The sequence below is a fragment of the Diospyros lotus genome, chromosome 8 (assembly GCF_014633365.1).
Source record: "Diospyros lotus cultivar Yz01 chromosome 8, ASM1463336v1, whole genome shotgun sequence".
In the NCBI taxonomy this organism is placed as follows: Eukaryota; Viridiplantae; Streptophyta; class Magnoliopsida; order Ericales; family Ebenaceae; genus Diospyros; species Diospyros lotus.
The window spans coordinates 31,719,041-31,744,405 of record NC_068345.1 but is presented as its reverse complement, the minus strand read 5'-3'; the positions used below and the strand labels follow the sequence as shown (position 1 = coordinate 31,744,405).

The following is a 25,365-nucleotide window of genomic DNA, read 5'->3' as shown; positions in this document are numbered from 1 at the left end:
ATGTTTGGGAGGGTACTTTGGTCTTGAAAACTTGTTAATACAAGGATATTCAAAATGATCAGACATGGCTTGACGAATTAAGTTGAAAGATGTGCATATCACTAACAGAAGTATCTAGTGAGACAAAGGGATCATGATTGATTGGACAACTCGACATCCTTACCTTCCTTGTAGACTTTATTTGAGGTTGTTGATAACATCGTAGACTTGGCACTCGTTCAGGCTTCGATTTCGAGATCACAATTGACTTCATCGACAACAATGATCTCTGTATCTTTTACAATCTCGGTTGTTTCGTTTTTATTCTTTTTGATCACGTAAAAGGGATTGACGGGGCAACAAGTTACCACAAATGATTCTTCTCTCTTCTGTATTATTGGTCTGGACTTTATTAGTATAATTTCAAAGATTAATATCCCCTTGATGCTATTTGATTAGTTCGAGGCTAATCATTATTCCTGATATTGCTTCTTCCTCCTCGATTGTTGACAAGGATTTAGACTTGCCTCCTTAACTCGTCTAGTTGTATGAGAAGAGCTAAGGGGTCCATGGTTGTTTTTGTTCATGTTGAGTTTCTAGATCGAATGTATTCTCGTTGATAATGAGGTGATCAATTGGGTAGTCTATTATCTTGTTGAGTAAGGGAAAACCTCTGTTCCTACAAATGATATCAAATGGATGACATTGGGACTAGTCACCAATTGAATTTCTAAGACTTCCTAAGAGATTTGAACCATGTCCTGAACTAATCTAGTCGAGAAATTCTTGCACACGTGAAACAAGAGTAATTGCCACGGGACTTGATCAAGAAAATGTCACTTTGATATTTAAGTTAACAAAAAATTTCTAGAGATAACTTGTAGGCTTAAAAGAGTATAGTAGAATGTCATACCTTTGTCTCACTCTTCGAGATCTTTTTATATATTTTGGGTTGACTTCATGATCACAAGAAGAATCAGCTGACCCCGTCCATGTTGTGGACAATTAGTTGATTCCTCCTAGTTTCGCAATTCCAAGAGTGATTTACATTAGTGTTGTCTGATAAGTATGGTGTATCTTATCTTGGGTTTGTGGAGATTAGGACACACAACACCAAAAAACCTTGGAAAGCCTATCATATGTTTCTCTATACTAGGTTTGGATTTATCTATTCCTTAGACTATAAAGATTGTCTCATGTTGAAAGCTATCCTATAAGGATTTATCTATCATACTTTGTGAATATTATCTTTATCCCAACTTAGAAAATACTTTGGTGTCCATCTGCAATTCAAGAGTATAATTCACCCAAGATTTAGATGCTCGGTTGCAACTAGACATTCGAGATCAAGTCGTGCTTTGACTTCTACCATGAGTTTAGTGACATGCTATGTCTCACATGAATTTTCCTATTTTTATGGACATTTTTAGTTTGAATCAAAATACCAATAAAATATCGAGAAAAAAATATTAAAAAAAAGATTTTTTTCTGGTAAAGAAACTACTTTATTGTAACTATGTGTTTTTTTTGAAAAAAAATTATGTACAAGTATATAACATTTCTATCACAAATAACATTTCTACTTTATGGTGAAGGTTATTCTAGGAAGAATGACTATGAATATCTTTAGTACATATGCACCACAAGCGGGGTTAGGTGAGAAGATAAAAGCAAAATTCTGGGAGGATCTAGAGGGACTCATACAAATGATACCAAGAGAAAAGAAAGTGATTATAAGAGGTGAGTTAAATGGTCATGTGGGTAGAGACGGAAATGGCTATAGAGAGGTATATGGAGGGTATGGATTCGGGGAAATTAATAATGAGGGTAAGTCTATTCTAAATTTTGTAATGGCATATGGGCTTATCATAAACAATACTAGGTTCAAAAAATGGGACGAACACTTAATCACATATAAAAATGTCACATCTAGCACCCAAATAGATTACTTTCTCATGAGACAAAAGGATCGGGTATGTTATAGGGATTGTAAGGTGATACCGGGAGAGTGTTTAACTACCTAACATAGAATTCTTGTACTTGACGTCCAAGTAAGAAATTGGAAGAGAAAAAATCACATAAAACAAAATCCAAGAATCAGGTGGTGGGATTTAAAAAGGGAGAAACAATTAATTTTCAAAGAAAAATTAAGGGGTAGAAGAGAATGGAATGGAGAATGACAGACAAACCAAATGTGGAGAGAAATGGCTAATGTCCTGAGAAACACAACAAAGGTAGTGCTTGGAGAGACAAATGGTAGAGCCCCTAACCTCAAGGAGTCTTGGTGGTGGAATGAAGAAGTGCAATTGAAAATTAAAAATAAGAAAAATTGCTATAAGGCTGTATATCAGTGCAACAATGAAGAAAATCAAAAAAATTATAAAGAATAAGAAAAGGCAGCAAAAAAAGCTGTTAGTGAAGCAAGGTCAAAAGCATACGAGAATCTATATAAATAACTTGATACAAAAGATAGAGAAAGGGATATATATAAATTAGCTAAAGCAAGAGAAAGAAAAACAAGTGATTTAAATCAAATGAAATGCATAAAAGATGAAAATCAAAATGTATTAGTGAATGAGAGAGCGATTAAGGAGAGATGGAAGGAGTATTTCACAAAATTATTCAATGATGATGGCGACACAAGAGTTAGGTTGGGACATCTTAGTAACTCCGAAGGGAACGTGAGCTATACATTTTATCGACGCATAAGTCTAAATGAAATAAGGCAAACATTAAAAAAGATGAAAAATCATAAGGCGGTGGGACCGGATAATGTACCAATAGAAGCATGGAAATGTATGGGAGAAGAAAGTATCCCCTGGCTAACGAAATTATTTAACGCGATTCTTAAATAAAAAAAGATATCAGATGAGTGGAGGAAGAGTACTTTGGTCCCTATATATAAGAACAAAGGAGATGCTCAAAACTGTGAAAATTACAGATGAATTAAGTTAATGAGCCATACCATGAAACTCTGGGAGAAAGTAATAGAGCAGAGGCTCAGAAAAGAAACAAAGGTATCAGAAAATTAGTTTGGTTTCATGCCCGGTAGGTCAACAATGGAAGCTATATATCTACTGAGGTGTCTAATGGAAAGGTATTGGGATCATCAGAAGGACCTACATATGGTGTTTATAGATCTAGAAAAGGCCTATGATGGGATCCCTAGAGAAGTATTATTGAGGGTTTTAGAGACGAAATGAGTCCAAATAGCCTATATACAAGCCCTTAAGGACATGTATCATGGTGCAGAGATAAGGGTCAGAATATGCGGAGGGGATACTGAACCGTTTAAAATTACAATAGGATTACATCAAGGTTCTACACTAAGTCCATACTTATTTGCTTTAGTAATGGATGAACTCACTAAAGATATTCATACAGAGGTGCCATGGTGTATGCTATTTGCAGACGACATAGTGTTGGTGGATGAAACAAAAGAAGGAGTGAACACTAAGCTTGAGTTATGGAGAAACAATTTAGAATCTAAGGGATTTAAATTAAGCAGAAAGAAAACAGAATATATGGAATGTAAATTTAGTAAGAATGCAAGAGTGGAGGATGTTATAATAAAATTGGAAGACCAAATCTTACAAAGAAAAGATTATTTTCGATATTTGAGATCAGTGATTCAAAAAGATGGAGAAATTCACGAGGATGTCACACATAGAATTAAGGTAGGCTGGTTAAAATGGAGAAATGCATCGGGGGTGTTATGTGACAGTAAAATCCCATTAAAATTGAAAGGAAAATTCTATAGGACACCTATAAGACCAGTTTTGTTGTACGGCTCAGAATGTTGGGCAGTCAAATACCAATATGAGCAAAAGACGAGTGTAGCGGAGATGAGGATATTAAGATGGATGTGCGGCCATACAAGAAAAGATAAAATTAGAAATGAAGTTATTCGTAATAAAATAGGAGTAGTACCAATAGAGGAGAAGATGAGAGAGACTAGACTAAAATAGTTTGGTCATGTGAGAAGGAGACCAAGAGACGCTCTTGTGAGGAGAGTTGATGAAATAGAACAACTAATCAAAAAAAGAGGTAGAGGCAGATCTAAGAAGACTTTGAGAGAGACATTAAAGTTTGATATGAAGTGTATGGATCTCAATGAAAATATGAGAAAAGATAGAAATACATGGAAGTCTAGAATTCATGTAGCCGACCCCACATAATGGGATAAAGGCTGGATATGTTGTTGTTTTAAATAAAACCATTTTAGGAGTTTGTCTACTTCTCCAAAATGCAAACCAACTTACCTTTTATTTGAAACCACTCAATAAGGGATGGGAAAAAAAAAATCCCATGCTACCTAGGGATGGCAATTGCAACCAAAACCGTGGGGAACCGAACCGAAATTGAACCGGTCAACGCAGTTAAAAACCGTTTGACTGGGTAATGGTTTGGTTCGGGGAAAAATCGAACATTGTTTCAATGGGTATGGTTTGGTTATGGTTTTCACTAAAACCAAACCAAAACCCGAACCGAAACCGAACTGAATGGTGGGTAACCGAATCGAACCGAATATATATAATATATATTATATACAACCCCGCCCACCTGAGCCCAGCCCATCTGAGGCTAGCCCACCCCAGCCCAATTGCCTTGCTTGCAAACCCTTCTCACCTTCTCTTCTCCTTCCTTTCTCAACCTCGCTCTCACTCTCTCTCATCCTCGCTGCATCTCGCTCGTCCGCCCGCCCTCGCCTTTGCTCTCTGCATGTCTCTTGCTCTCGCTCGCCCTCCCTGGATCTCTCTTGCTCTCGCTTGCCCTCAATCTCTCTCACCCTTTCTGCCTCATTTCTCTTGCTCCTCCACGCGAGCTCGCCAATTGCCCTCGTTCTCTGCATCTCTCTTGCTCTCACTCGCCCTCGCTAGATTTCTCTTGCTCTCGCTCGCCCTCGATCTCTCTCACCCTCGTTGCCTCTCGCTCTCTACGTCATCTCTCTTCATATTAATTTATTTTTTATATTTATAATTTTATTAGATGGAATTGGCTCATTCAATTCAGATGGATATGCATCAATTTACGAAGAATATATTAATGTTGTTGATGAAGGTATTAACTTTCGTAACTAATTTTTTTTAGCTTAAATTACAATTTAATTATGCACATACTAATTTATTGATCTTAACAATTGTAGGTTTGGAAATGTGATTTTATATCCGATAAGTTTTGTAACTTTATGCAAGAATAAGGTAACTTTATTAGAATTTATCTTTGTTTGTTGTGAAATTATCAAAAAAATTTATGAATGCTATTTGTCTTTATTTGTTGATATGGATTAAACTAAAAAAATCATGGTTAAACCGAAACCAAACCGAAACCGAATGGTTTGGTTATGGTTTTAAATTTTTAAAACCAAATGGGTAATGGTTTGGTTTTAGTTTTAGTAATTTAAGTTTAGTTTGGTTATAGTTTTGGCAAAAATCGAAACCAAACCGAACCATTACCAACCCTAATGCTACCCCAATGGAGTATATATAAATTAAATTATATATTTATATAAAATATAATATATATGTTTTGTTTTAATAATATTTTTTATTTTATAAACTATTATATATATCTGTTCAAACAACAAGCAAATTGTTTTATTTTAAATTAATATTTTTTTATAAAATTTATAATTTGTTATTTATTATTGTAGAATAATTATTATAAAAAATTTAATGCCCTATCCCCATTGTGGGCCAGGGTTGGGTTCAATTTTGATTCCTCATACGCGGTGTGGGGTAGGGACAGAGGGTGTAGGGTCGAGGATGGGGAGAGTTGCCCTGTCTTAAACCTACCCCATTGCCATCCATGCACTCAACTATTAAATTTCGCTGGCAATTTAGGGTTTTGAGCACCGCTTTGAAACCGACGGTTTCGGTTTCACTTTTTAATGGAATCGAAATTGAATTGTCTAGAGATGATTCTAATTTTGGTTTCTTGATGATTGGGTCCTAATTTCTAATTAACGGTTTCAATTCTAATTTGAATTGAGTTAATAAAAAAATTTTAAATTTAATTTATATAAATCAAATTGTCTATGTAATTTTTTTAAGATTTAAAAAAAAATAAAGTTAGCTGGTTTACTTATCATTTGAATTTATAATCTCCTTAATTTAATATAAATTATTTTTTAAAGTACTAGTTATTGTGTATTATATTATATATTTATTTAATTTATTTTTTAACGATTTAAACTAGTTCCAGCTTTGGTTTCGGTTTCAATTTTAATTCAGTTTTTAAAAGAACAATTCCAGTTTGGCTCATAATTCAAACTGAACTGGTCAGGCCTAGTTGGCGTGCTTTGGTTATTTAGCTATGAAATAAGAAACAAATATTTGCAAATTTTTTTATAGAGAAAAAAATAAAAATAAAATATAAAGTTATTTTCAAATCAATTACAAATTTGATTTGATTTTCAAATAATCCAATTTAATATGAATAAAAATAATTTAATATCTGAACATCTAACCGATTTGATTTTCAAATCAATTAAAAATAATCCAAATTTTCATATGAATAAAAATTTATTGATCAGGAGTTCAAATTTGAAAATAATTCAAATTTTCATATGAATAAAAAATTGAACCAATTTAATATCTGAACTTCTAAAAAGAGGCAGTTTCATTCCCATTAATCATGAGTCAAGTGTTAGTTTGAGTGTAACTATTAAGTTTCTAAGTATAAATCTAGCGATTTAGGTATAGACAAAGAGAGAATGAACCTCTTGGCTAGGACTAGCAATGAGCCGAGCTACTCATGAGCTAGCTCATGATATAAATGAGCCAAGTTTGAATTCAAATATTTGGCTTATTTAGTAAATGAGCCGAGTTTGAACTACCATTAGCTCGACTCATTTAGCTCACGAGCTAGCTCGATATACTTATATATATATATATATTAATTTTATAAATTTATTAAATAAAAAAATATTTATTACTTAATACTCAATAATATAAATAAATACTTAATAATTTTATAAATATATTATTTAAATATATATTATATATATCGCATATATTATTTAAATATATATATACATAATAGTAAAATAATAGTCAATTTTGAGCCGAGCTGAGCCAGCTTGTAGTCATTATTGAGCCGAACTCAAACTAAGAAAATCAGCTCATATCGAGCTCGAATCGAGCTATGAGTCAAGCTAAAATTAATCGAGTTGATCTCGAATTGGGCCTAGTTCGGCTCAGCTCGACTTATTCCCGACCCTACTCTTGGCCTTCTTTTCATATGGACAAGGGGGGGTGGGGGGGAGGTTTGTCTTGTTTGATTTTACTTAACTCGCACTACAAAAAATAATAATATAAAAAATTAGAATTTTAGTGATTTATTGTTAAAATATCAAAATTCGTTACTAAATTTTTTAGCGATAGATTTAATGAGAGGGTCTCTCCATCATTAAAGATTACATCGCTAAAATATTAAGTGGCCAGTGAAACTCTCCCTTGAAACTGGGTATCTATTATGTGGCCAACAGCCATGTATTTGGGTTCACAAGAATACTTATAATTAACATCTTGCTAGATGCCAGTGGAACTCTAGTTGGTTGTGGAGTTTGAAATTTTCTTGGAGTAAATTAATTAATCAGAAATAGTGAATTAATTGAGTGGTTGTTGGATCAAACACTTCATTGGAAAGGAAACCCCACAAACTTGTTGGAAAATGAACAAAATAATTAAACAAGAAAAGTTGTGTAGTATATCAAGAACAAGAACAACATCTACGACCCACCATCTCATTTACAATCACAGCTGTGGATTTGGGGAAGATAGGAAAAAAGGAAGAGAAAATTACAATCACAAGAGATTACTATGAATATTGAACAAAAAAAAGAAAAGGAAAAATCTGTTTCTAAACCATAGAAATGATCTTAAAGCAAAAAGAAGAGATCTTAAAGCAGGAAACTTTAATTAATGGCGAAGTTGAAGAGGCCTTGGTTGGGCCATGGTTCTTCTCTTCCATAGATTGATCTCTTTCCTTGGCTCCAAAGCCACTCCATCTCCGGCGCCGGAGCAGGGGCCGGGGCCGCCGATTAGGATTGGTGCAGAGAAAGGAATAATGACCTCCCTCTCTTCTCCTTCACTCTCTTCGTCGGAAGAACTCTCCCGGTGGTCCCCCTCCTCCGGAGCAACCTGAGCCGTCCAATCAAAGCCGCCCAGCGATTCACGGCCGCTCGCGAACCGCCTCATCTGCCCCAATGGCGGCGCTCTATTATCCGACAAGGAGGCGCTGTTATCCCCAGAAGGAACCGATTTCGTTCTCGCGGCCGGCGGCTTCCCTCCGGCGAAAAAACTCGGAAACTTCATCAGCTTCTTCTTCGAATCGACGGGCTTGCAATCTTTAGGCAGAGGCACGTGCTTATCTTTCTTGATCTTCTTCTTCTTCTTATGCTTGATCTGGCCCATGCAGGAGACCTTCGGCGAAGTGGGTTCCTGGGCTTCGAAGCCGGAGTTCTTGGGCTTCCGGCGAGCTTCCGCCGGAATGATCGATATGATGGGGCCGGAAAACCCTTTCCCGAAGTGGGTCTTGAGCCTGTTTGCGACGTGATCTTGTCTCTTGTCCCTGGTTGGGCTGAAAGGATGGTTCTGGAAATTGACGGCTGCAACTGCTTTGGGTAGCAGCTTCAAGAACTTGTTCTTGGCCTTGCTTGCTGGTTTCTCCATAGCTAAATCTTGATTCTTGATCTTGATCAACAACAGTGTATGTTCAATCTTCTCCAATTCTCTCTCTCTCTCTCTCTCTCTAGATATATATACGTATATATATATATATTCAGAAGAAAGATAAATTGCAAGGAGACGGAAACAATGTGAGGATTTCAAATGGACCTTTTCAGAGAGAGAGAGAGAGAGAGAGAGAGAGAGTCAGAGGAGGAGAGGTTGATGACTGGGGCAAGCCTTGATTGCTCAGCCGAATTTAATATTGGAGGGATACGTACAGATGCTTGATTTGATGGATGGTTTCGTGGATCGCTGCTGCGGCCAGCATTTATGTTTCCATCCATTCAAAGTCCAAAACAAGCAGCTGCCGTCTTAGGACTCGTATTTTAACCCAACAGAGAGACTATTAATATTATTACAGAATTATTATTATTATGTAATCCAAAATGTGAATTAATTCTGATAACCATAAACCCTAAAATATATTGACTAATTTGGCAGGGCAGGTTAATTAGTATATATATATATATATATCTGGAGGCTAGCTAGCTAGGGGATAAGATCAAAAGTACCCATTTGATTCATGTGATTAACATGCATCTAAATTGAATTAATTAGAAAATGACTTGCATATACATATGACAGACAGACCATAAACAGCTAGCTAGGAAATATTTATTAATATTCAACCATATATATACATATGCCCCCGGCCCCAATTGATTTTTTATTATGTGATTTTGATTATTAATTGTTAGAGAGAGTACTTGAATTAACTTTAACTTTTTATTTATGATAAGATGACAATTATATATGAATTCTGTTACTTTAATTAAATAGATCACCATTATTATTAATTAAAATAACTTATATTTTTCAGAATTTTATTGGCATATTAATATTCTTCTATTTAATTTGTACTTAATTAGAATATATAACGCTTTCCTTTTACTATATAATTATTATTATATTATATCTATATATGTACGACCACTACTCTTATAAATTATATATTTAAATTGTTATCACTATCTCATATATAATTTTGTAATATGAATTTTAATATTAAAATTATATATGGTTTGATGTTATAATATTGTATTTACATTTTTAATATATATAAGTTGTTATTTTGAACCCATATATAAACCTCAAATTTTTTAACTTCCTTTTTACACTCAAAAGAATATACTAACCTTCATTGGAAGTAAGCCCCCTCGAATCCAAATTAGAAGATCGATCGAGGGTAATGTTAATGCATCGTCTTTTCAGATAAAGTAAATTAATTTGTGGTACTTTATTTTTAATAATAATTAAATAGTTTTATTAAATATTAATAATAAATAGTAGTTTTAAAAAGATGGATCAAATAAATTAATCTCTATATGTACTTTCAGACTCAATGCTAAATTAGGTACTGTATTTTAAAAAGTGTCAATTAAGTTACTAATTTCTTCTTAGATTTAGGGTTACATTAATTAATTAGTCATTATGATGGATATTTTTTTAACACCATTCATTCAACGATATTTTATTAGTTTCTATTATCAGCACCAATTGTATTTTTAATCAAAATAAAACCTATACAATTACAAATTAAAATTCAAAGAATTATTCCACGCACTTATAATTTATATTTTTTTAAAAATATGATAGCTAATTTGATCTAATTTAACTCTAATAATTAAAGTAGAGTGCTTTATTTGATATTTAATTCTTAAAGGAATTTAATATTCAATTATTGACAATTCTGTTTGAAGGTAGCCAAACAGTTTCCTAGCTAGCTAAGACCATAAAACACCTTTTAGAAGTGCAAAAGAAGATTACAAATTGGTTGGCTATATATATATATATATATATGCTGCCGTCATTATTATTAGTGAGTACATGGAGTTGGACTTGGAAAAGGTCAAACCCTTACGGCTGAGGAATTCAGAATTGTATTATTCAATTTAGAAACCATACATCATGTACAAAAAAAAAAAAAGTGTAATCTTTCAAATATTGCTGCGGCTGCGATGGATCAAGCTGTATTAATTTTGGCGGCTACGCTAAGGTCTTAATTATCTACTATGCCTATGCTAATAAGGTCGTAATGATTAAATAATATAAATAAAATATGTTTATTATATATATATATATATATAGTTGTATTCTAGCTTCAGGCGATTCACTCCTTAAGCTTATTGGGTGGCTACAGACTTTAGTTGTCAAGTCTTTGGTGTAAAATTTGGATAGTAAGAAATAAAATTAATTTGTGACATCATGAATGCAACTGCCAACCTCTTTTTTGGACCCCACCGATCAATTTGACATTTATGCTGCCTGCCGGCTGACAGGGCTCCGAAATCCATCCATTGTCAATTCAAGCTAAGCTACCAATTATCCCAAGACATTAAGGGCCTCTTTTCTTTGGCCTTTTGGAGCTGTTTTCTATTTTTAATTTTTTAAAACACTAAAAAAAATTTCTTTTTTGTTATTTTTGAAAACATGTTTTCAAAAATAATTAAAATTTTTATAAAGGAAACCCAAAACAACATTTTGTTATTTTGAGTGTTTTCAATGAAAACTCACTGAAAACAGAAAACAATCTCAAAACACGAAACCTCCCCCCACCCCCTCCAATCGACTCCCAAACCCATTCTCGCACTCGCAAGGCAACGCGTGCTCTCTCTCTCCTCTCCTTTCTTCTCCTTCATCCTCCACCATTGTCACCGACTTCTTCTTGCCCGCCTTCATTGTCGTCGACTCCTCCTCGCCCACCACCACTATCGCCAACTCCTCTTCACCTACCACCACTGTCGTCAACTCCTCCTCGCCCGCCACTGACTACCATGGCCGACTAGTTGAGGAAGGAGATGGGGCGATAAACAATGATGAGAAAGTCAGCCGCCGCAATGATAGGTGAGGAAGGAGATGGGGCGATCGACGATGATGATAAGGAGAAATAGAAGCGGCCAGCAGTGAAAGGAAAAGGCGACGGCGACGGCGACGGAAGATGATGGAAGATGGGTTGCGTATAACCCTAGATGGAAGAAGAAAGAAGATGGGTTGCACTTCTCTTATTTGGTTTTTTTTTATTTTTTGTTATTTATTTTTTTTGTTTTATTTCATTTAAATATTAAATTGAATATGTGATATGTTTTGTTTGTATTAATTTTTTTAATGATATTTTTAAGATTGTTAATTTTTTTATTTTATTTTATTTAAATTTTATTTTTTAATTTAAAATATTTGAATTAAATTTATAATTTACTAATAAATGTTTATAGTTTATTTTAAATTAAATTCATTAAATAAAATATCATAATAACAAAAAAAAATCATTTTTAAAATTTCAAAGCAAATGCGTTTTCTAGTTTTTTTGTATTAAGAAATAATTTTTCAGAATGACAAAAAAATCGTATTTTCAAAAATTTCAAAACAGACACTCAAAACACAAAACTCAAAATACAAAACTGAAATACAAAGAGAACACCACCTAACATTCACGTGTGACGTTTAAGTATATATGATTTTTGTTAGAAGGCATAAAATGTCTCCCAACTTTAAGTAAAAGTTCGTTTGACCCCCTTGAAGTTGAATCTATTATGTTATTTAATTTTTAATTTTAAATATATTGTGTCTCTCAACTTTTAATTTTATAACAATCACACATTTGAGTTCAATAAGTATAGCGTGTGAGTTACACCCGCAGTCTGACGTGTGCCCCTTATTGACCAAGCCAATGAGAAAAAGCCACATGTCTCGATGTTGCAAAAGAAGAGGTAGGGCCGACAATAGACGACGTGGCAAAGATTGAAGTCGGCGAGCTTGGCCTTACAGAAGAGGAAGGTGAAGACAACTAAGACCCCCGACAGTACTTGCTGTCGTCGATTCACAACTTTGTTTGCTTAATATTATCGTCAATTCACAAACACAAAGTCCGATTGCTTGGTGCCACTATCAATTCAACGGCGAGGAAGGTGATGTCATGGTTGGTGGTGGAGAGAAGATAAGAACTAGGGTTGATCAATGACAAAGAAGAAAAAAAGGTCAATTGACAATGAAGAAGGCGAGAGGTCAATTAGGTCAAGGAAGACGAAAGGTCGCCAACACGAGGAATAAGGAAGAAGAAGATGATAAATGCTACCTCCACACTCCTCAACCGTGCATATAACTCATGCACTATGTTTACTAGATCATAGGTGTAATTGCTATAAAATTGAAAGTTGAAGGGCACAATAAGTTTGAAATTAAAAGTTGAGGGCCACAATAAATTCAACTTGAAGTCAAGGACATTTTTATCTTTTTACCAATGATTTTTATATAAACTATATATTCATGCATGCTAAGGAGAACAATTAACCATACCAACTAGTGTAGTCTTTGAATCTGCCCACGACTGAATCTGGGATATTTTTCAAAATACCAAATAAGAATTAGAAGCTATTTATATGTTATATTAATGTATTTTAATTGTAAATAAATGTCATTATAATTAAATTGTGATAATGCATCAATATAATAACATAATACCATAATTATATTTATACCGAATTATCTAAACTTGAAATCTAAATTTATTTTTTAAATTCATCTTTGTGATATTTTAAAATTAAAACACTCTATTTAAAATTATATTAATCTCTTGCATCAATCTTTGTCTCACTTTAATTGAGGCAAGAAAATATGCAAAGTTACTCTTATATTTCTATACTATGTATAAGAACATTATATTGATGGCTCATTGTGGATCTAACTAGGGGTGTCAAAAAATATTCGAAAATCAGGTGAACCAAACCAAACCGAATCGAATCGTGTCTTTTGGATTGGTTTTATGGTTCAACGGTTAGGTTCTGATTCTAAAAAATTAAGAATCGATATATTTGATTTGATTACTGATTTTTCTTTTTAAACCGTGGTTCGAACCGAACCGGAATCGATGTTATACTTGTATATATATTATAATTTTTTTTATATATATATACATACACATAAATATATTATTACTTACAATTTTAATCCGTTAGTTTTTGTTTATTTCTTTTTTGTTGTTAGTTATTGTTATTCATGAACTCTTTTATTTCTAGACTTTTATGCGCTATTGCTATACTAAATGGTCGATGTAATCTAATTTGGTAAGATAGTCTATGAATTATTTTGTTCTACTTTTACTTCAAGATTTGAAGCATTAACGAAGTTATGGGTTTATTTTAATTAACAAATTTGTTTGCAATTTCATATTTTACGAAAATATTTTGAAGCTAAATATTAATTGGATAGAACCGAAACCAGTCCAATGCGATGGATTGATCATGATTTGGTTTTATATATGTAATGGTTTGATTACGGTTCTTATTTTTCGGAACTGTTAAAAATGATTCGGTTACTGAATTCTTATAGAATTGGACCAATCTAAATTCTTGATTAGATCTAACTTTTATGGCAAGCATAAGGTTACCTCACGGATTCAAATTTTCTATACTTTTTAGTTGTAGACTTTTTATATATACCAAAAAATAACATTAACAAAGTTTATGGGTGAAACTGAAAAAAGAAAACAATAATAACCCTTCACTTTTGAAAATTTTGGCATCCTTCATTCATTTTATTTCCTTCTCCTTTATACTGCAGTGGTCAAAGGCAAACTTGGTTTATGGCTTAACCAAAATTTAGGTTTGGCCATGAGAGCTAGTTGAATTACCTAAACCTAAAATTAGGTTTATAAATTATTTTCAGATTTTTATTGACTAAACAATGGGCATGTTGCTAGGAGATACAATTTTCTTTCAGAAAACTATGGTCTAGAAAATTTACATAAAATGCTTATCCAAAAGAAATTAACCCAAGAAATCAATAAAAAGAACCAGGCAGGAGGGCACGCGCAAAGCATTGCATCATCATTGCTATTGTCATCTGTCATTACAGTCTGAATCAAACAAACCATACAAAGAGACAATTGGGATTGATTCTACTAATCCTATGACCTTTTCTATTTTGTGCCCTTTCGGTTTATAATGAGTTTTTCTTTAAATAATAGTCTACAGAAAAGGTATAAGCCAGCCAAGCTTGACAAGGCCTTCCATAATAGACTCGAGGAACAATCAACTTTTGCAGTTCTACCAAAGTAAGTTACAAAGACACGATTATAGCGGTGACAATCCGAACTACATATACATATAAAGTTTGCAAAACGGTTAAACTCAAGAGTAACCATAAATACCAAGGATTTTGGGGCTTTGTCTCGATACTAAAACTACAGCAGTATTCTACAACTTCCTATTAACACTGCATTTTCCGGGTACTGAACGGACGACTTCCTTGCCAGCAGAGAAGCTGATGACAGGCAGGCTTGACTACAAAGACTTCCACCCTAATTTCCAGAGATGGTAGCCCGCAAGGTCCCGGATCCAAACCGCCTCTTCAGCACATTCTTTCAAGATGTCAAGAGGGTTGGGAGGAATATTACAACCTAGCGTTTACTCCCGTTGTCCTTGTTGCTCATCTGTGGAGTGTACTGGCTTGTAGATGATGGTGAGTATCCTGGTGCACTCGGCGAGTACCCAGCACTTGGACTGTGGCAAGCATTTCAAAAAAAGGGTAAGAAAGAGCCATTGGGTTGTGATCTAAAACCAACTTTGAAATTCCAAGGTTAGAAAATGAAAATGGAGGGAAAAAATATACTGAACCAAGTTGGGGAAGTCAACAATTTACCTGTATTGTGGTGAACTTGGACTATAATCTGGGCTAACACCAGACTTGCTATAAGGGCTGCAATATTGGGACATAAGAGAGAATCATTCAAGGACCAGACACTTCTAAAGGAACCCAATCATCAAAAAGCTTAAAGAACTCATGCATTATGGGCACACGGGTGAATAAACGTAAATTCTAGCGATGAAGCAATAGCATAGTCTCAGATTTCAACACTGCGCAATGTAATACTTTTCTGACTTAACAGAACTCAATAAAACATTCTGGGGAAGAATATTACACGGAAAATTTTCCTCAGAATTCCCACCATACATCAAATGCTGACATCAGTCTCAGATTTCAACACTGCGTAACGTAATACTTTGTGGCTTCAAGAACTCAACAAAACATTCTGGGGAAGAATATTACAAGGAAATTTTTCTAAATAAAATTCCCACTATACATCACATGCCAACATCAAGAAGCCGGACAAGCAAAACCCATTTTAGCCACGGGGTTAGCAAAGCTTAACCACTGCAAGCTTATAGCTACTAAAAGAAGATGAATAATGTTACCCAAAGAATCAGAAATTGCTTGTACGCAATGTGAGTACTGAGAAAACATTTCATCCTATAACAGCTTTAATTCCCAAGGGTGATAAGGTTGTTCCTTTGTGTGATTGGAAGGTCATGGATTTGAGTTCTGGAAACAATGTCATTGCAAAACAGCAAGAGAGAAAGGCTACATACACATACAACCATCTCCCAACCCTGGAAAGGTGGGGAACTTTGTGCACCTAAACGCCCTTTTTAAATAAATTGTTTTTAATTCCCCCCAGAGCATTAAAGGTCTCATTAAGGCAACATGCTCTAGGCAAAAATGATAAGGACATAACTTCAAATCACATCAAGAACATTAAACACTTAATTTGATTATGCTATTCCACGGATAAGAACAAATACATTGGCCATAACCAAAAATTACCAACATGACAGATAATTTACCTGCTGGGACTGTATGTTGGACTCGATGGGGAGTATGATGGAGATGTTGGTGAATATGATGGTGATGTCGGACTGTAAAATAGAAAAAAAAAAAGGGTATAATATTAAAAGATATAGTTCAAGATTTGGTAAGACACCATTCCAACATCAATCCAAATCTAAGATATGCAGCCAAGAATAAGAGGAGAGAACCCAGTGCAGGTGTCCCACATGTGATAGCCAAACAGTAGGCTTTCTACCCTAGTAAAACCAACTTGGTAATGAAATCAAAGCAGAAATTTTACTCCAAACATAAAGAGGCCATCATTTACCTGTAATTAGGTGATGTTGGACTGTACGGACTAGATGGTGATAGTCTTGGACTGCTAGGGGAGTAAGCAAGAGACGGGCTGTATTTTGCTGATGAAGGATTGTAACTTGGGGATGTGGGGCTGTAGCTTGGAGAAGTTGGACTGTAGCTAGGTGAAGTTGGACTGTAACCTGGAGAAGTTGGGCTATAGGCAGGAGAGGTGGGGCTATATGATGGAGAAGTTGGACTGTAGGAGGGTGAGGTTGGGCTATATGATGGTGAGGTTGGGCTGTAAGATGGCGAGGTCGGGCTGTAGGAGGGTGAGGTCGGGCTGTAAGATGGTGACGTTGGGCTGTACGCAGGAGAGGTTGGGCTGTATGCAGGAGATGTCGGGCTGTAAGCCGGAGAAGTGGGGCTGTAGCTTGGAGAGGTGGGGCTGTAACTGGGAGATGTAGGGCTGTAACTGGGAGAAGTAGGGCTGTAACTAGGAGAAGTTGGACTATAACTAGGTGATGTGGGGGAGTAGGATGGACTTGTAGGAGAATATGTAGGGCTCGTAGGACTATATCCTGGAGAGCTTGGACTATATGTTGGGGAGGTGGGGCTGTAACCAGGTGAAGTTGGACTATACCCAGGGGAAGTTGGGCTGTACCCAGGGGAAGTCGGGCTATATCCAGGTGATGAGGGACTATATCCTGGAGAAGAAGGGCTGTAACCAGGAGACGATGTAGGAGAGAAGCCCATCCCACCAACATATGGAGAAAACTGGGCATCTGTAACAGGTGAAAGACGGAGATTTGGGCTTAGCAAATAATTAGGTGACATCATCCCGTCATGAAAAGGGGTCCCTGAAATCGGCGAACGGGCAGGAGTCATGCCAAAGTCCAAACCTTCCATGTAACTAGGAAGCTGGATATCAATAGCTTGCTGCAGCATCTGTTCATTTAGATAAAGGGCACAATCTCCGGTACCGATTGGCGCAAGTTGACCCAGCATAATATTTTCAGTTACACCCCTAAGGTAATCTGTTTCGGCATACACAGCAGCATCAAGAAGAATATCCACTGTTTCCTCAAATGAACATCTCATCAGCGGTCCAGTGTCATTTCGATTAATACCATGGCGAGTGATGGCCATCAAGTGACCTCGGTAAGTCATAGTGTCACACAATATAGCCAGGTGCCTGTAATTTACATATGATCCATCAAAAGATATGACAACTCGTAACTCATCCAGCAAGGACCGACGAACTGCTTCTATTCCCAGAACTTCAATGATTTCAATCAAATGATTGCTAGTTGTCCTCCTAGCATCAACATCTTCATGGCACATAACAGCCAAGAGGTTGACACCTTCCGTGTCAAGCATCCACTCATTCTCAGGCTTGAATCCTTCATTATCATCAAATTTATTCACTTTACCAGATTTGATGAACACCTTGTTAATATCGGGGATGCCGCGAAGGGCCATTTCTGTCAGCATGTTGCTTTCAATCTTTTTGAGGAAAACATCATCTTCTGCAGATTCATCCTGCAACTCCCCTTTAGGAGCTTCATCATTCATGATACGGATGCGGAGGATCAATTTTTCAGCATTATCATCATTGAAAATGCAGGTCAAATCATCATCAAACTCAAGATTGATCTTCTCCGCAATGTCAGCCATGCTCAGCTTCTTATCAACCATCATCTCACGATTCAACTCTATACGGAGTAACCATGGAGAAATTTTCTCCGGGGCAATTTCTTCATCTGGCATTTCATAATAAGACTTGACAAAATCAACATCCTCTTCAATGATTGTGCTCATTGGGTCTGGATCATACCACACTTCAGTAGCCTGTGTTACACTGCGTAATGTAGTGTATTCCAGAGCACACTGGACATTCTTGGCCTTTTCTTTTGTCCTGCTGACTTCAGGCTTCAAGTAGACAGACAGAGAAGGGGTTTTGATTTTTTTGGCCACATTAATAATTTCCCTCAATCTAGGTACTCCAAGAGTGACATTTTTTGCACTCACACCAGCATAGTGGAAGGTGTTTAGAGTCATCTGAGTGGCAGGCTCACCAATAGACTGGGCAGCAACACATCCAATCATTTCTCCAGGAGCCACAAGTGACTGCAAAAATCGTGATTCTATCTCACCAATAACCCACTCAAATGCTTCACGGGTAAGCCTATACTCTTTCAACACCCTCTTACTAGAAAATGTGCTTCGGAGAAGAATGTTGAAGAATGTGGTGGCATTTTTCTGTGCTTCCATGCTCAGCAAATCCTCACCAGGGACAACCTTGAGTCTCTCCTGAAGCTTATCGACAGCTTCCACAATCTCCATTGGGTGCATATCAGAAGGTCTTCTCAAGTCAACCTTAAATGTCTTCTGTGCATTCCAGATAAGCCGTTTGAGATTCACAGGCATAGGCCAAGAGTTGTCACCAGTTGTAGCAATTTCTTTTCCAAGCTGGAATCGATCTGCTTCAAGTTTCTGAACCTCAGCATCAAACACATTGCGGAACTCCCGAATTGTTTTAAGATCCTCCACATGTTCTGGCAACATATAGCTTGGGTTCCAGTTCTCATCATCAATTTCATACTTGAACACCTTATCAAACTCTGACTTCCTCATTTTAAGAGAATCCAGCTTCTGAGATTCAATCCAAACTGCATCCATACCATCTTCTCCATATAGAAACTGTATAACATCTCCCAATGAGTTCCTAACTGTACCATCATATTTGACCATAATATCTTCCATAGCTTTCACTAGTCGCCTCTGGATATATCCAGTCTCAGAAGTTTTAACCGCCGTATCAATCAAACCTTCTCTACCACCCATAGCATGAAAAAAGAACTCTTGAGGGGTCAAACCTCGTAGGTAAGAGTTCTCCACGAACCCACGACTTTCGGGTCCATAGTCATCTTTCGTGAAATGGGGAAGGGTACGATCTATGAAGCCAAATGGGATACGCTTGCCTTCAACATTCTGTTGTCCCACACAAGCAGTCATCTGTGATATATTAATAAAACTTCCCTTTGACCCTGCTGTGACCATTGCCTTCAGATTGTTACTCTCAGCTAAGCTCTTCTGAGCACTACTTCCAGCATCATCACGAGCCTTGTTGAGCACCTGAACAGGAAACCGTGTGTTAATAAAATTAAGATGAAGATGTTAAGTCCTTTTAATAGGTATTCATATAGTTTCTCCACCTGGTTCACTCTGTTCTCAAATGATTCCATCATAGTCCGGCCAGGCTCAGCCTCCAACTGCTTATCTTGCGCAGCCTTAATAAGATCTTTCACCTCATTCTTGGCTTTAGAAATAGTTTCATTAATTTTTTCCATAGTTGAAGCATCTGCAATTGTATCTCCAATACCAATGCTAAAACCATTCTGTAGTAGCCAATAGTTAACAAGCCACTGGGTATGCCCCAGGAATTTGCGAGCAGCATCAGGACCAACTTCCTCCCTGTATGTGCAAACATAAAGGTCTGCAAGTCATGCTTTAAATAGAGCAGATGTAAAGCATCCATAGACTCTTTCAATTTTTTTTTTCTTTTTACAATTTTTGGCCAGCATTACCAGATAACATGGATAAGACTTCCTGTAGATGTGCCAAGGGTTTTCTTGCAAAGGGTGCCTGAGAGCACTTCTCCTTTTTCTATTCGAACTTGAGTGTCTCCTGGAGTTATAGGTCCCTTCTCAGTTTCAGAGTGCCAAGCTGATGTCCTCAAGAGGTTTATCTGCTTTGGAATAATAAGATTAAACACTTGCTTTCCCGTCCAAAGAGGTCTAGGCTTCAAAATTGCAGGCGCTGGTATCTTTCCATCAAAATCCTCCCACCACATCAAAATGTTCATGAAGACATCCTGCAGATACAACATAATGGACTAGAATTAAAACAATGGAACTTGAGTAGAGTAACATTTAAGCATAATGGCAAACTTGAAGCAATTACCATAATAAAAAACAAAATTACCTTCTCAATAAATGTATCTCTCTTTGTTATCTTGCGGCAACCTAAAAGAGTGTCCTGCACAATGCCCATAACTGGCCTATTGGATTGAGGTGAGACAATACACTTAGGTACCATCATTAACTCCAAGACCTCTGCTCTTGTTTCAAAAGATTGAGGCACATGCATATTCATCTCATCTCCATCAAAGTCCGCATTGTATGGGGATGTCACAGATAAATTCAAACGGAATGTTGAGTATGGCATGATCTTTATCCTGTGCCCCATGATAGACATCTTATGCAGACTTGGTTGTCTATTGAAGAGAACAAAGTCTCCATCAATTAGGTGTCGCTCCACCTGCACTTAAGACGGGGCATATTCAAGCTGCAACGTAAAAAAGGAAAAAAGAAAAGAAAAGAAAAAAATAAGAATAGACAATATAATTCAAAACATAAAAGCCTGTTTGCCTTGTATCCAAGCTCAAGATGATGGTCACTGCTTTTCTTCAAGTAACGAAGATCAAGCCTCTGACCGTCTTCTCTGATTATATACTTAGCTCCAGTTTTCCCAGGAGGAGGATGTGGGCCATACTCAACAAGCTCCTTCAGCCTAACCAGGAAGATATAAGATTTAGTTAAAATGGTACAGGCCCATTGAAAGCAGAACTGAGTAAAATCTCCAGAACATCCCAGACCTTTCAATATTATAAGGGGTGACAGTTTCTGGATACGTCAAGTTTAACGCGATACTCCATGGCACACCCAATTCATCAATGTTGATGGTTGGATCTGGGGTGATGACTGTACGAGCTGAGAAATCCACACGTTTACCCATCAAATTACCCCTAATACGTCCCTCCTTAGCCTTAAGCCTACTGCATATAGATTTGATTGGGCGGCCAGATCGCTGTGTAGCCTGAAAGGTAAGCAAATATTGAAGTGAGCCTGCAGTAACCATTTCATAAAATTATACACACATGAGAGCATTAATAAGTGAACATACTCTTGGCTGACCCGGAAGCTCGTTGTCAAAATATGTAGCAACATGGAACTGCAACAACTGTGCAAACTCAGAAATTATGTGTGCAGGAGCCCCATTTCTCTCTTGTCTCCTCAGGTTTTCATTATGTCTAATGATCATAGCCAACTGATGGGTTAAATCATCCTGCTCCAAGAGATGGGGGTAGAGGTCAAGGTACTAAATTTGAGCTTTAAATGTGTAGAATACATTTCAGCACTCACTATTAGCATCATATTTTCCATCTAAATAAGCCAATAGGCATCAGGCATAACCAAATTAGCAATTGTTATGACCGTACTAAAACTGCACCGGGTTGATTCCAATAGAACAAATACTAGATTTTGGAAGGAGATTTACTCGTAGAAAGGAATATGAGAGAAAAAGAATAACAAAAGACTTGCCTCGCTCCTTGCAGAAGTATCCATCATCACAGAAGGTCTCACTGGAGGTGGCGGTATTGGAAGGACTTGCAGAATCATCCAATCTGGACGGGCATACTTGGGATTCAAGCCCAACAACAAGCAATCTTCATCACTTATGCGCTTGAGGACATTTAGAACCTGCAGAAATGTCATGTGACATCCACATGATCAGTCTTGACAAGCTAAAAACTGTGAAGGGAAAACATATACAGCTAGAAGCATTATGTTGATGAAGCTACCCTTTCAGCAGAGAGCTGCTGTTTCCTCTCAACGGGTTCAGGAAGCTGCTCAGGGTCATCAGTCTTCTTCTTCTGAATCTTGTATTCAGCAATCATTTTCATACCTTCAATAGTGATCTTTGGCTGCTGAGCACCACAACCCCCTCGACTCTTCTTAACAGGTTCATCAGAATCTTGACCTTGGGTGTCAATTTCATCACCACCTTCACATTTGGTTTTGCTTTTGCAGGCATCCAATATTTTTTTAAGTCTATTTTTGGGGTTTCTAATTTTCTGAGCTTGTTTAAATTTGGAGTCCTCCTACAAATATAAGAACTGAATTAGAAACAAAGGCTCCAATGACATACGCTTAGAGATATGGGCAAAATTAAGGGAAATAATTAAGAAAATGTCAATGTGACATGAAAATGTGGAGTAAATACAAAGATGATTGACAATGACCAAATATACAAATGAAATTAAGATACATGTCAGTACATATAGTACACTTGGCCTGTGTGCGTTACATTATGTGGCTTTTTATGATCTACATTAAAGAACCAACATTTTGGTTATATCACCGGTAAGATTCTCACATTGCATCCTCTTAAACGTAATATAGCATATGCATACATGTCAAGTAAGTGACCTAACAACTCAGCACTGCAAGCATTGTCTGATGCCATGATTGCCATCTTTTAGAACTTAAAACAATTCTGATTTGAAATCCATCACAGTATCACCCTCTAGGTAATCAGAACCACAAGTAATCAATTCCTCAGCCGGTATTGTCACACCTCACAAGAAGAATTCAGAATACTGGAGCCACTACCAATTTTAGACAAGTTTGTTAACAAATAAAGATGAACTCCCAATCAATTAATCAAGAATTTCATATCCACGTTCCCACCGCCAATTGGAACAACACACCAACATAACCCAGAAGCCAAACAAAAACAGAACAACTCGACAAGAACTAGGGTTGTAAACCTAGAATCAGGCGATGAACTAATTGAAGGATACAACCTACCTCATCAGCGAGGATTTTAGAGCAATTGAAGCAAACACATCGCATAATACTGAGAACAGTCTTCAAAAACCCTATATGGAACATGGGTTTGGCAAGCTCGAGGTGCCCAAAATGGCCAGGACACTCGGCCATGTTAGCCATGCAAGTCTCGCACTTCATCTTCCGGTCAATCGTACCCAACCGAGGGTCGCTGAGCCCGGCAGGCTTTGGCTTCCCTCGCTCCGTCGTCTCGCTGTGCTCGATCTGCACAACCGACATTTGCCTCTGCCAAACACCGATACAAACACAGTATCAAAGAATCAGTACTCTTGGCCTTGATCTTGTGCAATTTCTCAACAACCAAACACGAAAATTGTTAAGCAGCAGAAGATAGTAGAGAAAGAAAGATTTTACGATCTCATCGGGGCTGAGAATGCCAAACTGGACAACCCGAACTTTGGCGACCTCCGCCGGGGAGTACGGAAATCGAATATCCATCGTTACCGCAGATCGCTGAACCACTCAACCGGAACAAATATGAAGAAGACCAGCTAGGGTTAGAGTCGGTGCAATCTTGGATTAATTTTCATCCAAACCACGACAAATTCGCAATTTTTTTCCTTCTCTTTCACTAACGTTTTAGGGTTTCCACTGTTAACGGTTAGTTTTGATGTTTTTCTGAAACTAAGAGCTAATCGCCCACCAGAGAATTGATCTCTTCCTCTCTCTCTCTGTCCCAAATGTGAGAGAACGAGAGGATGCAAAGCGAAGAGAAGAGGAGATGTGAAGTATATTTATAGGCGGAGAGGGGTCATCCAATTGGTGCCCTAGAGTGGATAGATCCTTGGGCAGCAAGCGAGGAGATGAAACGCCGAAACTACCCCTCTATGGGTTGAGCCGACTTTAATGACATCGCTGCCACACTGTTAATTCCTTCCTTCGAGGTATTGCATTATCTGTAATTTTGTATTAAAGGATGGTTAATAATCATATTAGGAAGGTATAAATAAAATAATATATTCAGTGATTAAAATTTAAGTTCTCTTTATTTTTTATTTTTTAATTTTTAATTTTAAATTTTAAATTTTAAATTTATTTTAAATTTTTTATTTTAATAATTTATTTTTAAAAAATTAAAAACACGTTCTATTTGTCATTTTGAAAAATTATTTTTTAAAACAAAAAATTTAAAAGAAAATTAGAAAATACGTTCTTTTTAAAATTTTAAAAATATTTTTTTAATAATATTTTAGTCAATAAATTTGATTATTCAGTAAATTAAAAATATTTAATATTTATAAATTATTAAAAATATATATACATTTTAAAGTTAATTAATTTTGTAATATTTTTTATTATAATAATAAAATATAAATAAATAAATGTATTTTGAGTTTTGAGTTTGTTTTAGATGAAAACACTCAAAACAATTTTTTATTGTTTTGAATTTTTTTTATAATTTTTTTTTTATTTTTAAAAATAGTATAGATAACGCATTTTCATTATTTTAGAAAATTAAAAACTAAAAATGACTTGAAAACAGTAAAGAGAACATAAAATTTTTTGGAAACATTTAAGCGGAGATAAATTTGGATATAATGTAAAATTTTGTTTCAAGTTAATTTCTATCTGATATAAAAAGTCATGCTTTTGAATATTATTAAATAATTAATTTTGTGTTAAATAAATTTATAAAATGTATTTTAAAAAATAATTTTATTAGAGGAGTTTTATAATACTAAAATGAGATTTTTGCTCATATAAAAAAAATAGATAGATAAAGATCTTTTGTGATTTAAAATTATTTTTAAGATTAAAAGTTTTTATAATTTATTTTCTCTCTAAGATTTTATCTTTTTATTTGGAAACAATCTTATCCATTAGTTAGTAACAATGGTAATTGGTCATAATTAAATTAAATTAATCTAAATAACTCTAACTAATTATATTAAATTAGATTTTAAAAACATATAAAAATAAATAAATAAATCATCTCATCGCCAATGTTGTGTTTTAGCTATCAAAATCCATCATCGATGACAATAGAATTTGACTTATTTAACTTTATAATCAATTTTAGTTGTCACTGATAATAATTTATCAAAAATAAAAAGAAAAGATAT

The 25,365-nt window shown here is 35.8% G+C and overlaps 2 protein-coding genes across 2 annotated transcripts; both read right to left on the bottom strand.

The window, feature by feature from the left end:
- Positions 1-7,666: 7,666 nt before the first annotated feature.
- On the bottom strand, positions 7,667-8,871 carry LOC127807276 (uncharacterized protein At1g76070). The gene has a single exon (XM_052344990.1). The coding sequence runs from the start codon at positions 8,652-8,654 to the stop codon at positions 7,902-7,904; it is 753 nt and encodes a 250-aa protein (XP_052200950.1). The 5' UTR covers positions 8,655-8,871; the 3' UTR covers positions 7,667-7,901.
- Positions 8,872-14,486: 5,615 nt separating this feature from the next.
- On the bottom strand, positions 14,487-24,018 carry LOC127807394 (DNA-directed RNA polymerase II subunit RPB1). The gene is made up of 14 exons (XM_052345208.1): positions 23,657-24,018; positions 23,264-23,527; positions 22,255-22,554; positions 21,995-22,153; positions 21,576-21,737; positions 21,268-21,488; positions 21,041-21,182; positions 20,595-20,930; positions 20,198-20,484; positions 19,826-20,084; positions 16,642-19,745; positions 16,331-16,402; positions 15,348-15,404; positions 14,487-15,208 (listed from the first exon to the last, which is right to left on the bottom strand). Exons 1-14 carry the CDS (start codon positions 23,738-23,740, stop codon positions 15,106-15,108), a joined length of 5,550 nt encoding a protein of 1,849 aa, XP_052201168.1. The 5' UTR covers positions 23,741-24,018; the 3' UTR covers positions 14,487-15,105.
- Positions 24,019-25,365: the final 1,347 nt, after the last annotated feature.

Bases quoted from the DNA above. Each gene is read 5' to 3' on its own strand.
- LOC127807276 (XM_052344990.1), bottom strand. From the start codon at position 8,654: ATGGAGAAACCAGCAAGCAAGGCCAAGAACAAGTTCTTGAAGCTGCTA.
- LOC127807394 (XM_052345208.1), bottom strand. From the start codon at position 23,740: ATGGATATTCGATTTCCGTACTCCCCGGCGGAGGTCGCCAAAGTTCGG. The intron at 22,154-22,254 runs GTAGCTTCATCA...ACATTTCTGCAG, and splicing joins AGCAGCTCTCTGCTGAAAGG to GTTCTAAATGTCCTCAAGCG. The intron at 20,085-20,197 runs GTAATGCTGGCC...TTGCACATACAG, and splicing joins AGTCTTATCCATGTTATCTG to GGAGGAAGTTGGTCCTGATG.